General features: G+C 42.8%; 1 protein-coding gene across 7 annotated transcripts in view; it reads right to left on the bottom strand.

Annotated features, from left to right (window-relative positions):
* Positions 1-15,953, bottom strand: part of LOC119653512 (putative polypeptide N-acetylgalactosaminyltransferase 9) — a 405,357-nt gene that overhangs the window by 134,087 nt on the left and 255,317 nt on the right. For all 7 annotated transcript variants that reach the window (XM_038058174.1, XM_038058173.1, XM_038058180.1 and 4 more), the window contains one exon: positions 2,450-3,413. In XM_038058174.1, coding sequence (XP_037914102.1) covers positions 2,450-2,846 — 397 coding nt within the window. In that variant the 5' untranslated portion in view covers positions 2,847-3,413. The remainder of the gene's footprint in view (positions 1-2,449; positions 3,414-15,953) is intronic.

Below are 15,953 nucleotides of genomic sequence, written 5' to 3'. Positions count from 1 at the left end.
AAACGTACATATTCAATTGAATTGGGAGGTCAATTCATTGTAGAATAGCTTCAAGCAACAGTTTTTATCGATCCAGAAGTCCTTAGACAAACGAGTTTTTAGCTGAAAGAAGTTGAGCAAATGAAGAGCTGGTATTCGGCAGAAAATTAATCATATCTACCAAACATGCTTTTTTTGAGATGCTACGAGGGCCGTTTCAAAGAGGCGGCGATTTCGTGGAGGCGGATTGATGAACGTTAAGGATGCCAATCCGATACCGTGAGGAATCCCATACAGTTCAACGTAATGTGCGTCGGGAGAAATGAAGCTAGCTATTGCACTAGTCAGGAGAACAGAAGCTAACACAAATAGTTACAATTACGAACCGTATCGTGGTGGTCGCAAATCTTCTGACAATATGGCGAAGGAAAATTCGCCAGGCAGGTATTTTGTCGCCGCTATTTCTGTTTTTATCGATGAAGCTTTCTTGTAAGGAGGAATTGGAGGGGTTCGATGGGTGATATCATATACATTTGCTTAAATACTTTGATTATAAAAGAAGGAATATTCCCTGCCCAGTGGAAAAAGCAAGCAAGCCAGTTTGGTTTCCGACGCGCCCACTCTACGGTGGACGCAATTGGCATGGTGATAAACCTGGCAGAAGGTGCACTGATTTCTGGCGGCTGCTGTGCCGTGGTGGCGTTGGATGTCAAAAACGCATTCAACTCGGCCGACTGGAATAGAATTAAAGGGGCGTTGGCTGAGATAGGTGTCCCCGGAGGATCCAGAGCATGTGATGTTTCACTGCCCACGATTTGCGATGGAGAGAAGGAGCTTAAACCAGGTGCTGAGCAGGAGCGGGACCCCGGAGAGCTTGGTTACTGAGATGCTGGAGTCCGAGGAGAAGTGGCTTGCGGTTGGCTCCGCAATCATCCAAATGCAGGAGGAGTTGCTGAAGGAACAAAGAAGGAGGAAAGCCGCAAATAGGAGAAGGATGAGTGCCTAAGAGCAAACCTACCCGGCGAAGTAATACCTCAATGGTGGCCCCGCGGGGCGGGGGCTGGAGAGACCGGGGGTGGTTTTTAGTGGGTGTGAATCCCACACGCGCCCGCTGTAGTTCCGCCGTTCGGGCGGCGGAGCTGCGGCGGACGTGACTTTCTAAGATTTTCCACCTCCGTGTACGCACAGAAAAAAAAAATACTTTGATTAAGCTGATGGCATTTGTGAGTTGTCCCACTAAATCATAGACCTGGGCCAAATGGTTGTGGAGGGAGCAAACAAAGTCAGGCTGAAGATAGCAGCAGTTAAGGCTTTATAGCATGAATGTTCTCTCCACACTACTATATGGGAGAAGCATATAGGAAATGATGACCATTGCTCTTCGGAAATACTAAACCCATCAGAGCCATCAGGATATTGCGACAGTAATAAATAAAGAACTGCAACGGCGTAGGATCAAATGTCCGTTGACATATTGATTAATTAGAAGTAAAAGTGGTTATGGCTGTTGTAGTTTTAGTCCTCATACATTAAGAAAAGACTACTACTCCATTGCTGGATATGCGATGCAATGGTATCCATTGTACCAGGATGATCAACGAGTGAGTCACCGAAGAGGGACGTGGGCATAACAGCAAAGGCGGAGTATAAGCTTCTCGGGCTTTCTTGCAAGGATACATTGTTGCAACATAGTAGAGAGGCAGCATATTATTCTCGGGAAGTCCTAGAGGGAGTTGAAACTTATGGTTAAAGAGTATTGAAGGTTAATGGCACTTTTCTTTAGTTTTCTCACCTCCTCGGGCTTTGAAGTTCGACTCCCAAGGATATTTACAGAATTAAGCAGTAGCAACTCAAGTACGTGTGGGCGGAGCTACACTAAGGGATGGGCAACCAGCACGAACAATATTTACTAATTTTTGGAAATTATATATAACTCGGCCTTTATGATTAGTAAAAAACAATTCTAGGGTCGCATTTTAACCATCCCCTAAAGTCCAGGTTTATTTTAGGTGCAATCGGGTAATTGCTTGTTTAGGAAATTTCGGAATATTAGACTAATGCAATTGCTATTCTTCTTTAATGGGCTTGCAGACCTGTACGGATTTTTTCACCCGTTTTTCGACTATGTGGTATAGGGGCTTATAAAGTGTGTAAAATAGGCTCAATTTCAGCATTTGATGTGATATCGACATATGTATATACCGAGAGAGTACTTCACTTAGTAGAGATATTTTCGTTAGCAGACTTTAATTTCCGTTCCATTTTTCACCCTAATCTCGAAATCTTCACAGACATCACAAGTCTGTCTGCCTTCATTCCTATAAATTGCTTCAGATAATATGAATATCTCAAGGATCTTAACATCGAAAAATCCTGCAGACCTTTTAACATCAGAAGGATAACATAGAACAAAGGGAATGCTTAATGAAATCGAGCCAATATTGAATTTTTATGGGAAAAATCAACTTACCGTCATCGCTCCCATTCACACGCAACTTGGGCCTATCGTGGTTAACGTCGTGATGTTTCACCGTTTCCTTCACTTGTCTATGTTGAACGTTGTGATTATTCACTCGTTGCGGATTGTGATTGAAAATTTTCTTAAGTGCCTCTTCAGCCTCATTGAAGTCATGGTCGGGAATCTCATTATTGGAATCGATAGCCGTCTCGATGGGATTACCACCGCCGCCAACAGCCGATGCTCCACTATCTATCCCGGCGCTTCCCTTTAAACTCAATGAAAGACGTCCTTGCGCCCTTCGGCCGTCGTCTGTGTAGATAAGGAATGCTATCGTGAACCATATTGCCGTTAATATAATGACAATTTTCACTATCGATGATGAGCGTCGTCGCCAAAAGAACGCCATGTCTTCTCTCTTTCTTATTTTCTAGGATACGTTTGGTTTGGAATGTGCCCCGCGAGAAGGCTTTCAATTAATTTTCTACTTTCACTAAACTAGGTTGCGCGCTCCTGTAGTCGGAGGAGAAGGAACTTTGTCCTCGTTTTGCGGAGGGCGTTCACAGATTCTGAAATGCAATTTAAATTTGCATAGTTTTACAGATGCATCAATCTGACCGACTGCAGTGCATGCGGGATTATCTGTTCACTGTTTCCGAAGTCCTTTGCTAGTGTCAGAGCTGTCTATCGATCTTGGCTATGATATGGTTGGTATTTCTTATGATATGTCTCCTATATATCCTCCGATGATTATTCAAACGTGATGATGCAGTAGTTTTTCCTCGTCTTGCTGCTGTGATTTGCATACCAAACATATATGTATGAGGGATTTCACTTGGTATGGACTCTATTTCAGTTTCAGGCGGTAGATACGGTGATACGCTTCGGGTTTAGTTGATATGTTTTTCTTAATGTATTCTACGTTGAGTCCTATATGTTGTACATAATCCTTCCACTGAGTGTAGCTATTGGCCATCTGAAATTCAAATGAAAATCGAAGGTTAGAAATGGATTTTAGATGGTAGTGATGAAGGGATGTAACCATCGTAAGTACATATGTACGAGTTTACATAGAATTTATCTTTATATCCTTATCGGAGTAATGATTTTTTATTTGGATATAGTTAGTACATAAGTATGAAAAATATATATGTATGTCGACGGGAGAGGTAACCATTGCAGACAAATGTCAGCTGCGACAGAACTAAAAATTTGTCAATAGTGGAGATAGGATGCACTAATCGAAAACTGGACCGAAATGAAACTCGGTCATAAAGGACAGTTGACGGGTAAAAACTGGTGAAAATGATTGGAATTGGAGAAAGAAACCTTTCACAGAAAAGAACCAAGAGAATTGAGAAGTCACATCTCTACGAGAATGTCTCGTGAAGCGACACAAGGATATTTATAAAAGGAGGGAGGGACTCGTACACTCCCAATAATATGACCATTTCGCCAGGCCGACGAGCTACGAGGAACCATTTTCTAGGGGTTACAGAAAGACCTAATAGTAATGGAAATTAAAAGAACTGGTACTAAACATTCCACCAAAAAACCACAATGAAGAGTAGGTAGGAAGGAAGCAAGCAAGACAATATTAGAAATCAAGTTCGATTCTTTCAGATGATGACAGATTAGAAATGAACAAGTTCAGAGAAAATATCCGTAACCGTTACATACCCCAATTTGACTTCCAATCCACTATCCTACAAGAACCATGTGGAATAGTGTACAATAGTCCCTCCCCGCTATTTTCCTCAGTGTATTTTTAAAAATCATGAGCACCTGACACTGATATCTCAGCCTTCATAAGATTTCGTACCCCCACTAGCAGATTCGAAAGAGCACTTTGATAGAGATGTATCGCTATCTAGACTCTGCAATAAATTGATGATGTAGTGCCAAGAACTGCGACATAGAATGTGAACGCGGTAAATATGACCATTTTGTTAATTTATGGAGACTTAATAGTTGGGACTCAACACTCTGGCTCATTGAATCACCAATTGCATTATCAAAGCGGGTAGAATACCATCTGACTGGTAAGCGAACATGACCGTTCCAGTATGGAAAAAGAAAGATAGTCCTACAGAATGGGCACATTACCTAAAGATCCGGTTGCTATCCCATGCCATGAATATTTTTGAATGCGTTTGCGAAATCGCACAAATTTCCGTGAAGCAAGTCGGATCTTCAAGAATTGTGGATCTACTGACCTAATACATGCTGGAAAAACCCGCGAGAAACATTGACCCCCCATTGTATCCTTGGATCAAGGGGCGTTTGACCGTCTTCCAGACAGACTCATTTGGCTTCCATTGCAACAACTCCCAATGTCAGAGAATATTGTGCGTTGGATTAGATTGCTTTACCGAAGTTAGAATAGTAATTTTCGAAGTGTGGTAGGTGTATCAAAACCGGTCAGGGTCTCTGTCTGCATTCATTAAGGAAGAATCTTTTACCTAGATCTCTTTGTTCTCGCCATAGACATTACGCTGGTCAGCCAATGTCCTGCCCCTTACACAATGCTTTATACGGATGCAGTTTTATCGAGAAACTTCTCCAAAATTGGAGCAATCACCTCATGCTATACGGTCTCTGGCTGAATCTCAATAAAACATTTGTTTTTATGACAGACCCCATAGAACTAGAATCTATCATTTTAGCCCATAACAACCTCGGACGAATACTTTAAGCCGGCAATGAATAAGGTCAACCTGGATGAAGTGGAGTTCTACACTTACAATCGTAGCATCAACAAACCACGAAAATACAAAAGTTATCGTAGTATCTTTCGTCCTGTCTCCTTCTAGGCCCTGAGTGCTGGTTGATCATGGAAGAAAATGAATCGAAAATACTGTTTTAAATCAGAGGCGTTACAGGACATGATTTAGGTCAAAGCAACATAATTAGGCAAGTCCTCACACGACTTCTCCACGGTGGACCCTAGAAACTGTCTTCTTCGTATGAAGAAAGAAGGTTCAGGATCTCATAATAGGGTCGAACAGGCGCTCGAACCTGAAGCAACTCCTGCAGACAACAAAGTAGCAATGGTCCATTGACGGAGCGTGCGCTATAAAACTCTTCAGCGAAGTGACTAGGAGGTAGCGCAGGTAAATATTAATGCGAAAAATTGGCGTTCAAGCTACTGATATCATTGAGGCGAGATTTCCGCTGCAGTTATCGGACATCTCCGACTTAGCCAAGGGGACACGCACGACGTATTTCTGCTTCGATTTTTCACATAAGGTTTGTGGGTATCGCAACATACCATGCAGTTCTCTAAGGGTTTCACCACTTCATGCTCCACTGATATCTATCAGCAATTACTAGTAAGACGAGATCGTTATCAGACCTATCGCTTGCATCTGGTTGCCGAAAATAAAAACACGCTTGCCCAATCCCCGCGCCTTCAAATCCTAGGATTGCTGTAGAACACTGAATGATGACGAACAGCAGGCTTTTTCTATCCCAAATAGATAGACAGTCCTAGCAAGCACTCGAAAGATAGACTGCAGGATCAAGAAAAGCAGACTGCAGAATCAGGAACTCAGAAATCAAAGTGTATCACTCCTCGGAACCGGACGATGACTGAGACCAAATCGGCGCCGTTAATGATATCTTGCAGGTATTTCACTGCGAGGAAGACATCGACATCGCACTGATAGCCTAGGATCGACACAAGCAGGATCGTCAATGGCATCAAAGCAAAGCCGCTAATCGGGACCAACCTAAAGCATCTGTCTACACCAAGAAAAGTTCGTACCCCTTCCTCCTTGCGGACCTGAGTTCCGGCGACAACTGAGGTCATATTGGAGTAGGTGGAACCGTAGTGCGTGCATTTCTCCTTGCCTTACTTCATCAACCAGCACCACTCGATCAACCAGCACCACTGAAAGAATTCCATTATCTGGGGTCTACAATAGCATCAAGAAACGGTTAAAAGGTTACGATACCAATGCAAGGCATAAGATTTGTGATGCCAGTGCGAGGCACTAGTTCACGAACGATGTGAGTTTCTCTTTGACTTTATTATCAGTACAAAGATACTGGCTTGTAACAGTAGGAGTACCCTAACCTTTCAATTTAATTTCCAGGCAAGGGAACAGCAGAGTGTCTGATCAGAGATTCTTCTCAGATCACAGCTGGATACTTGTCCATATAAATCTCGCTGCCAAAGTTTCCTAACTTTTCGGAGAACCTGGGAGAATTGACTGGAAGAAGTTTGGTCAGGATACCAAAGCCATAGTATTCTTTCTTATTGATCGCCCAATGGTAACATCTATACATCAAATGAAGTAGAGTCGGTAATGGCTCTTGAGAATGCATTTGAAATTGTATTGTATTGCTTTTTGGAGACTTCGTCACCAAAAAATGGAAGGTCTGTGCAATCTCGCCAAGTTGGCCTGGGAACATTTGGTACGGGCATAATTTCCAGCAGTCATATATGTAAGAAATGTCTGAAGAGGTATGCATTTCTCGTCAGGCTGGAATGATGCGTTTCTCTCTTGAATATTGCCAGAACATTAACGATTCTGAGACAAAAAGGAGCTAATTTTTTCTCTTCAAAAATTCGAATGGGCTCTTGGAATGAATATTTTGATGAGACTCTGACGTTGTTGGTCCATGCTGAGTTCCCCAGCGGTGAGGAGGAATCCGGCCTGGAGGTTATGCAGTCGTCGTCGCTGAGAATATTACATCAGTAATGTGGACTGTAAACCATTTCCTCGCATATTTATCTCCGGGTCTAAATGTCCTAACGCCAGTCATATTCGACTAGCGACAAGGGGGGTAGGTTCGTAATTTATAGTGACTTATTGAAGCTGAATTTCGATCAGACATTTACTGCAGTTCTGGAGATGGAGGCCAGTGATTTTGGTACTGAAAGCGGGGAAACACGACTTTTCGAAGGGCTTTCGGCCAATCAGCCTCGCATCTTTCGTTTTGAAGACCCTTGAATGCCTTGTGGGCATTTAAGCGGGACTCTGGGAAAGTCCCCGCTCTCCAAATCTCAGCATGACACTGCTAAGGTCAATTCATAGAGACTGCTTTTCCTGACGTAATTAGTACGGTTAAACGGTCGATCCACTACAAACAACACACCATACGTGCTTTCCTGGACATAGAGTCATCATGGTCCGTTCAACGAGAATACGATCGGAGAGGTGTTTTACGCAATGTGTAGTGTCTGTGATAATTTTTTCTGAAATCGGTAACCACTTGACCAGAGATGAGAGTAGACGCACGCACCAGGATCTTCCTTTCCCGGGCCCTGGTTTCTAGTGATGGATGAGATTCTATGAATACTGGAGAGGAGCGGGGTGATGTTGGCATCAGGAATCAACTAGCCTTACATAAGTTAGGAGAGGTGTGTCTGTGGACTGCATGGTATGGCCTATTCACTACCAACAGAAGGATACCCGACATAGGTAGACCTAAGATTCGAGAAGGGTTATATAGCCTTCTTCGACAGTATGATGACCTTTGCGTGGAAATAGGGCCTGGGGAAATACTACTATCTACTCTTTTTCATCCTTACGTAGTCCTATTGTGTCGTGGCCAGTGTTGAATGGAAAATGCAATTGAACTAAGTTTAAAAGAATCCAAAGGACCACATACGCAGGTTCTGTTGGAGCTTTGCGGTCCCGCGTAGAAGACGCCTTTTATCTACTTATTTAAGGACAATAAATCGAGGTACTCCAATTATCTGTTGCCCCCAGAAGGAGGAGAAAGAAAACAGTTTAATCTTCGGTTAGAACTAGTCAACATACAAGAGTCTAACAAGCTGTGATATGTTGCAGCACCAACATAGCCTTGGATTCGGCATTGTAAATAATGATCGAGCATCAGGAAAAACATTTCGAAAGTTTTAGCATTGCACGTGCTATATGAAGTCGCGCGGCATGTGATGTCAGTAGAGACGGAGCAGTTCATTCGGCCATTAGAAATCCTACATATCGAGGAAGATTTTACGTAGTTTTGGGTAAAGGAGATTAAGAAACTGGTGTCGCTTTGGATAGTCCACAAATGGCATGTTCTTTTTGAAGAAACGAGATTGGGTGAAATTACGTTGGACTTTCTCTGTAGAAAGACCATTACAGTTGTGAAATCAGACGACGGAGCAATTATCACAAATGCTACGTATAAAGGACTTGAAAAGTTCTAAGGAAGGTTGGGCAGGCTCAAAGTCAGAGGAGGCACATAATATCAAGCCGGACATTTTGGAAGTGCAATTACAGACGTCTACGCAGTGTCTATTGAAACAAGGCCGATATGATAAAGAGCAACCGAGAGTACTTGTTTACGTTTTTTGGTAACTTATTTGTAAAACACTAGCGAACCAGGCTGCCTCAGTTTGACTGAAGCGACACTCAGTCTTTAGGTGCTACAGATAAAATGGCCATAAGGCCATCAGCATAAAGTAAGGAAGGAGAGAAGGAAGGTCATTTATATAAATTATAAGTAGAATTTAACGTACTTTTACACCCCTTTGTCTGAACCTTCATATTAAATACGCCGTAGCATACAATGCTGTCAGGTTTCGTAAGTCAGGATGCTGAACAGGGAAGCCTTACGTACAATATTCTAGAGGAAATCAATTTGGGTGCTCTGGATATTGCAGCTGATTACGTCACTCGCAAGCTAAACTTCAAGAGTAATTCCCCGGTGGAACTGGACAGGGGACAGGGGTTATGACAGGGTATTCATTATCGTCGGCAGTAGCGACATCATCCAAACTGGCGCGATGTTTATAGTCGTCCTCCTCTAGGTTCCCGGTCGCAGAAAGATTAAAAAGGATGAACAGACTGACGGACTAGCCAGGCAGAGCTTCGCTCTTGACAGTCCCTCGGTGGGGACAGTCTACGTCTTACGGCTGTAAACAATAGAATCTACTCGCACTGATTGATAGCTACTGACTTCATATGGCGCACTTGCACTAAGTCAAGCGAGATCCAGCGTTTTTATAATCAAATACGGTCACCACAGTTTTTGAATCAGATACGTATTAGCACGAACAGGATCCCGGCAGTTTGCGTGGTACATTGGCCTTTAGGGGACCATGCTCTCGGACTTAGTGGTTCCTACAATTCAGATTGTTGAAGTGTGAAGGAGCGGGCACGTCCTTTCGGCTGCCCAACTTTAGCTAGAGCCAGGCGACGGACACTAGGTAAACCCTTCTTTGGTGACCTTAAAAAGATCTCTGGTTTGAGAGGAAGAGAGGGAAAGATTATCATTCGTGAATGTTTCAGGCTAGTTATGCTCCTTCCGCGGCAATCACGGTTTTATAAATTTGTTAAATCAGCAGGACGCACCATTGCGCTAATTGGACTACTCACAGCAACCACTTCTAGCTATCTACCCACGAACAGCTTCAATGCTGAAGGATAAGTCGACCATTCTCGTGAAGTCAAAGTACTAAAAATTCGACACGCGTAATTTAGGCTTCCTGCAACCACTATTGAGCCCAGATCTTTTGCAGGATTCTTCCGCATGGGAAAGTAAGGTAAGCAAAAGGGGAAATGACGCTTATGTGAAAAAGGACCTTTTATTCGACTTAAAAAGGTAAGCGGTATTTTGAGGAGTCTTACGTAAAGTCAATTCTACTTTTTGACATTCAATACTACTGTTCAACTATGATTAATCACTCATCACCCCCCCCCCCCCCATTTCTGAGAAAAAAATACAATAATCCCTCAATATCTATCAGACCAACCGCAAAATTCAGTCTCACTTGTTTGAGTTTAGAAAACTGACCGGATGTGAAGTACAACAATACCCTACACTACTCAGTTTTCCCCTTTCGATAAAAAAAGGATTTCCTCCAGCAGACAATGACGAATGGATAGAAAACATTTCAACATTCAGTCCAGGAAACGTTAAATCCAATTCCGGATCCTAAAGGTCGTATTTCAAAGAATTACTGGAGGCGATCTGCGCGTGGTCAAATCCTCAGCAATGAACCAATAATGATGAACCATTTGTAATACCACCAGGACTCAACAATTTTCTTCGAAAACAAAGAACGGTAACTGCTGAATGGTATTTTTGATTCGCTTACTTAGCACGAACCCTAGAAAAAAGTTAGCATGAAAACTAGGGAAGAGAGACTGCCTTGTTGCTGTCAAATGTGTACATCCCCTATTGAGCCCTTTTCGAAATGCAGGACATCAACGTAATCTACTCTTTTTCATCGTTATTCTTCCCAATTTCATTTGAAATGAGATTATTCTACCGTTCCAAATCATCACATTTAGTGTTGAGCAAGTTTTTAGCAAGTATCTATCCCTGAAAGCAGATTTGAATCTGGGCTATGTGGTTGAGAGGCTGAATATATCCCTATCCCTTTGGTGTCAGGCACTGAAGAACTGTCTTTAGTATTAAACGTCCCACGTATAGTGCCACGTGTTCTTTGAAGATTGAAGAACCTTTGACAACAATGGAGGGATTGTAATTGCACCTACCCTTGAAGCTATAATACTCAAATATTTTGCGATTTTCAGGACTTTTTGAAAAGATTTAAACCCGTAATTTCTCAGTATTAAGCGAATTTATGTTAGTCCTCTTACACCGTGCATATACTCGGTATCTTTTCACTGAAAGATATACTCGTATATAACCTTTGTGGTTTCTCCCCTTTCCATTAAACTTTCCTTATGCCCGAAGCACCTTTCAGTCCAAAGGAAAGTGTCCTTCAAAAGCTTTCTCAGGAGAAAATTTTCAGTTTTAATGAAACCAGTTCATTTCACTTCAAATGAAATGTAATTCATGTGGGCATCGTCAATTCCGCAGGAAAGTAAGTAAAGCAAAGCGAGGGCTGAAATACTATTACGGATGGTTTAAAGCGCGTGTAATTAAACTTGCGTGGATGAGAAACGGGACCAGGGATAAGGAGATTTAGGTTGTTCTCGCCTCCATTATTACGTCAACTATTAACAACTTTATGGAGGTTTTAATTACATCGCGACGATAGGAACTCTTTGTTGCCGGAAAGAAGGGCGTTGAGCGCGTATGGCGCATTAACAATGTCTGTTAAGTGTGAAATGAAATTTTCGCATCATCTAACATCTTAGCGTAACGCCCGGGGCGAAGCTGTTTGAAATGGAACGAGAAAGTTGAGTCAGAGTTAAATTTGTTTTATTACATGACAAGAAATAGGCGCTCTAAAGTTAGATAACAAGAAAGAGGAACTTTGTGCTTGTTCTTTGGATGAGTTGTTGGTTATATTCGGCAGATCAATGTTTAATAGCTTCCAGCTCGCTTCACTCATCTCATCTCTCGCTGTATTAATCGAGGATTGTTACTGAGCCATTAATTCTTCCAAAACTACGCAGAAATATTCAACTTTGATTTCAAAGTTTAACAAATTTTGGGGGAGCTATTTCCTCAATATTAAAAAAAAGTCCTTTCGTTAGCTAATTTAGCAGCATTGCGAGCAACAACAATTTACCTCGTTTTCTGGCGACTTTTCTGAGACGAGTCTCCTCTATTTCTTATGTCGCTACAGCCTCATGCTGTCTGAGCTTCTAAACTTTTGTCTACTTTCTATAGACGCGTCGTTTATTACTTCATGCGTCACCGCCACATAAACATAACATACAACCTTTGTCGAAGCTTATACCAGGGCCTGATAGTTACAGGATACTTACATAGTGAGCCCGTTATTGAAGGTTCTTAAACGTCAAGCAAGGAGCCATGGTGCCTGCATGGCTCATTTAGCAAAACAAAATGGGGCGGGATACCCTGAACAGTCTGATCTTGGATCTATCGCTGTTAGTGCATCGGCAACATCCAATTCGGTGCCACCGTCGGCAGAAACCATTCCCCCCATGCTCTGACCATTGATGCAGATAGGAGAAACCCGATAACCCGTCAGATTTAGAACCTTGCTTTCGTCGGTGTTACCTTCAGTCCAAATCTACTTGCCTCTCTTTCCAAATCCAGAGCTATTTGGCCAAGGTCCATGAACCGGTGAGACTGTTTGCTCTCTCACATCACCTTTGTCGAGGTGTTCGAGGAAAGATGTCATAGTCTATTGAACTCCTCCAGATAAGTCAGCATGAAAGACATCACCAATAACAAGAATAATATCTGTGACAAGACGTAACTTTGTCGGACTCCGCTTTGGACCTCAAAATCCTTCGAGATTTTACCGCGATACAGCACGTGACCATTTGCCCCATCACATGCCACCCACATAATAACTGTTAGATTCTCTGGAATGTCCCTCGAGCATAGATGATGATGATCCGTTGGATGCTAATCTGGTGAATGCAAGAGGATCTGTATTGGAAACCAACCTGCTCACTGTTGATCTAGCTTTCGCGATGTGCTCTGATCCGTTCTAAGATTATTTTTGCTATTATCTTTATATAACGGCAGGGGAGCACACAGACACCCCTCCAATTGTCACATTCAAAACTGATCCTGGTTCCTAAGAGATTAGATTCTAGTCTGCTAACCTGGTTTTTTGCAATCTTGACCATCATCCCCTTCGCCCACTGTGTGGGAAAGTCCCCGATTCCCAAGATTTCTATTTGAGTGGAAGCAGCAGATCTGCATTACCTCTAGCAATAAATAACTCTGCGTCAAGCCCAGCGGCTCTACTCTGTTTGAGTTCATTGACGACCGAAATGATTTCTCTTCTGCTTGGGGAAACAGTCCGTATTTGCATATTGCGGTGATTAGCGATTTGATCCATCAAAGGCAGAAGCTCACTGGATGTGATACGGTTAAGTATCGTGGTGAAGTACTCCTTCCACTTGTTCAGTTACTCATCATAGTAGGTGAGAAGTCGACTGTTAACGTCCTTCCTAGGATCATCGAAAGATTTGCGACTACATCCAATCTCTTTCATGATGCGGTATATACATCCGAGACCATCGCATTCTCTGACATCTTCCCCTTACCTGACGCTCCCAAAACTAAATTCCCTCTTGTCACGGGATTTCGCTCGGTATCGGATTTCGAGCGTGTCACGACAGCGCCAATAGAGCCTTCAACTCCTTTCGTTCATCAATCTGCTTCCACGATTTTGCAGTCAGCCAGGTCTTATGATGCCTTTCGGGTTGTGGCGTTGACCTGCATAGCACCCAAGAAAAGAGCATTTTTGATGGTGGGTGATGCTCATCGATATTCTCAGGTGCTTTACTCAGTGTATCTGCCGTCCGATTAGCAAGGTATCTCTCCTATTGTCCAGCGACAGCCGAATCATACAATCGGTTGATGTTAGACTAAGGATCTGATGACGGTCGCTGCAAGGGAGGGGAGGCTGGAGGCTGCAACCCTCCAACCCCCCGAGAAGTTCGTAGTTTCATTACACATCTCCTGAAGACATTTTCCAGCTCTACTGTTGAACGCGAAGCGGTCAATCAGATTGTCCGCTTCCCTGTCAAATGTCTGAGCAAGGTATCACAGCCCACCTTCGCATTCAGATCATCACGATCACAAATTCACCTTAGGAAGCCTCTCTTGAACACTATATCGGTGCATAGCACTGTACAACTGTGACACTCTTTAGCCTGGATCGGAATCTTGCAGTTAGATATTTGTATGTACAAAAAAAAATGCGCCCAAATCACATAGTTTTCCAAAGATTACGAAGCCATGAAAAAGGACACTAACCACTGATCCTAAAAAAGCTGAATTTCTCAGCGTGTTTATTAAAAAAAAGTAACGATCGAAGGCTGACTTCTAACACCTTTTCCGATTATCCTACGTTATTTCATGCAGAATGTTAAGAAGACAGAAAATATGCCTTCAAATGACAAGATTTAAAGAATCTTTTTCTCTTCTTTTAGTTTATCGTTTTTCCCAAAATTTTGCTATTGAAGTTCATGGACGAGTAGATTAAGTCCCTTCGAAATCTTTCCGTTACCGCAAGGGAAAGCATATTCAAGGAATAGGAAGGTGGGTATTTTTCTTATTTGCGTGAGAGGTCCCTTATAAGAGGGACGATATGAGGATAGAATCGCACAACTCTACATTCCAGTCAACGGCCTAAGATCCCTAGAGGTTACACCTGGCTCAATTGAAATCACCCCTGGTTTCCTATATGCTGTCCGCTCTATAGTTCCAAGTAACTCTTTGATCCGGACGTCTAATCCCTCATTAAGTCATCTGCGCGAAACAAACTAGCCTCACTGGTAAACCTTGGTCCCTGATTTTAGGGGGATTCTGTCAGATAACAGTCGTTGTAAACCGTTTATATTTCGACCATTTCATGATAAGTGGCAACATCAATGTAATTCCGAATAAAACCACTGTCCCATTTTTTGAAACCGCACCAGGCGTCAGTATTGCTGGTATCGAACTCCCTAGTTGTTATGGAAGTCAGGACACTAACCAGTGGCTCATAAACCACTTCTTCAAATGGAGATTGGGCGAACTTCAATTCTCACTAAACCAAAAAGTGTCTAACGACACATTCAACTATGCAGTTCGCCCAAACATTAAAACAATTCAGGAAGTATGCGCCAATACGTACTCTCAACCTCCTCCACCTGATCTCCCGGGGACATCCAACAAGGCATCCACTACAAGAAAACCATGCATTGAAATATTTTGTTTGAGGATCGAGGGATCCTAAACCCTCATCCACTTGATGTTGGACCGGACCAAATGTGGAGCAACTTATTCCCTCTAGTTCTGGTCCATGAACCCCTGGTTTAGGGTTAGTACCCAATAGATACTCTGCGTAACACTCCTTTTTGTACAACGCGAAAGGATCTTCACCCTGTATACTAATCCCTTACACTTCAGGGATTGCGTTCGGTCATGATACGAAGAGTAGCGTGGCCGAGGTGGCGGAACAAGTAGTCCTAGTCCCCTCGCTGAAAATAGATGAGAGTCTAAAGTAGGGCAGACTTCAAAAAGTTTTTTCGGGGAAGCAAAAGGGACCGGCACACGGTGCTGAAAGGCAACTTCGGAACTCTGTAGCACTCTTGCCCTGAAAGGAGAGAAGATTGTTTTAACTGGATGGTTGTGGACTTTTATCGAGAAGGTGCCCAGTCGGTTGTGCTTGGCAGACTCAAGGAGGGAAGGCTTATTTGAAAATGCAAGGCGGTTGTGAAGGGCATGCAGTCTAAAATCTTCCTCCATAAGCAAAACGTCAGCAAAAACCTGAAAAACGTACCGACGGAACTGGAGGAGCTACTGGACCGCATTTTTTTTTGTAGGCAAATATGGCAGCAACAGCAGATGCAAAAAATTATATGTAGCCGTATGATCGTTGAAAATGTTGTAAGCCGTAAATGGACCGCAGCTAGTTTGCTGTAAAGCGAACACAGAAGAAAGCGGAAGGACAAAAACATCACCCAGATAGTCTCTAGGGCATAAAGAAGAAAGCGAAGAAGGACAATAAGAAGAAAGAAATTGAGGGAATCGTTTCCCTAAAGTTTAGGCGGGCACAAATGTTGAAGAGACAAAAAGGAAAGGCAAAAAAAATAAACAAGGTTATACCATGAGCCCGGCTAATTAAACCGCAAGTAAGACCGCATCTAAAACTGCTTCCTCTAGC

Source organism: Hermetia illucens, chromosome 4, assembly GCF_905115235.1.
Source record: "Hermetia illucens chromosome 4, iHerIll2.2.curated.20191125, whole genome shotgun sequence".
NCBI lineage: Eukaryota > Metazoa > Arthropoda > Insecta > Diptera > Stratiomyidae > Hermetia > Hermetia illucens.
This window is presented reverse-complemented; position numbering and strand designations above follow the sequence as displayed.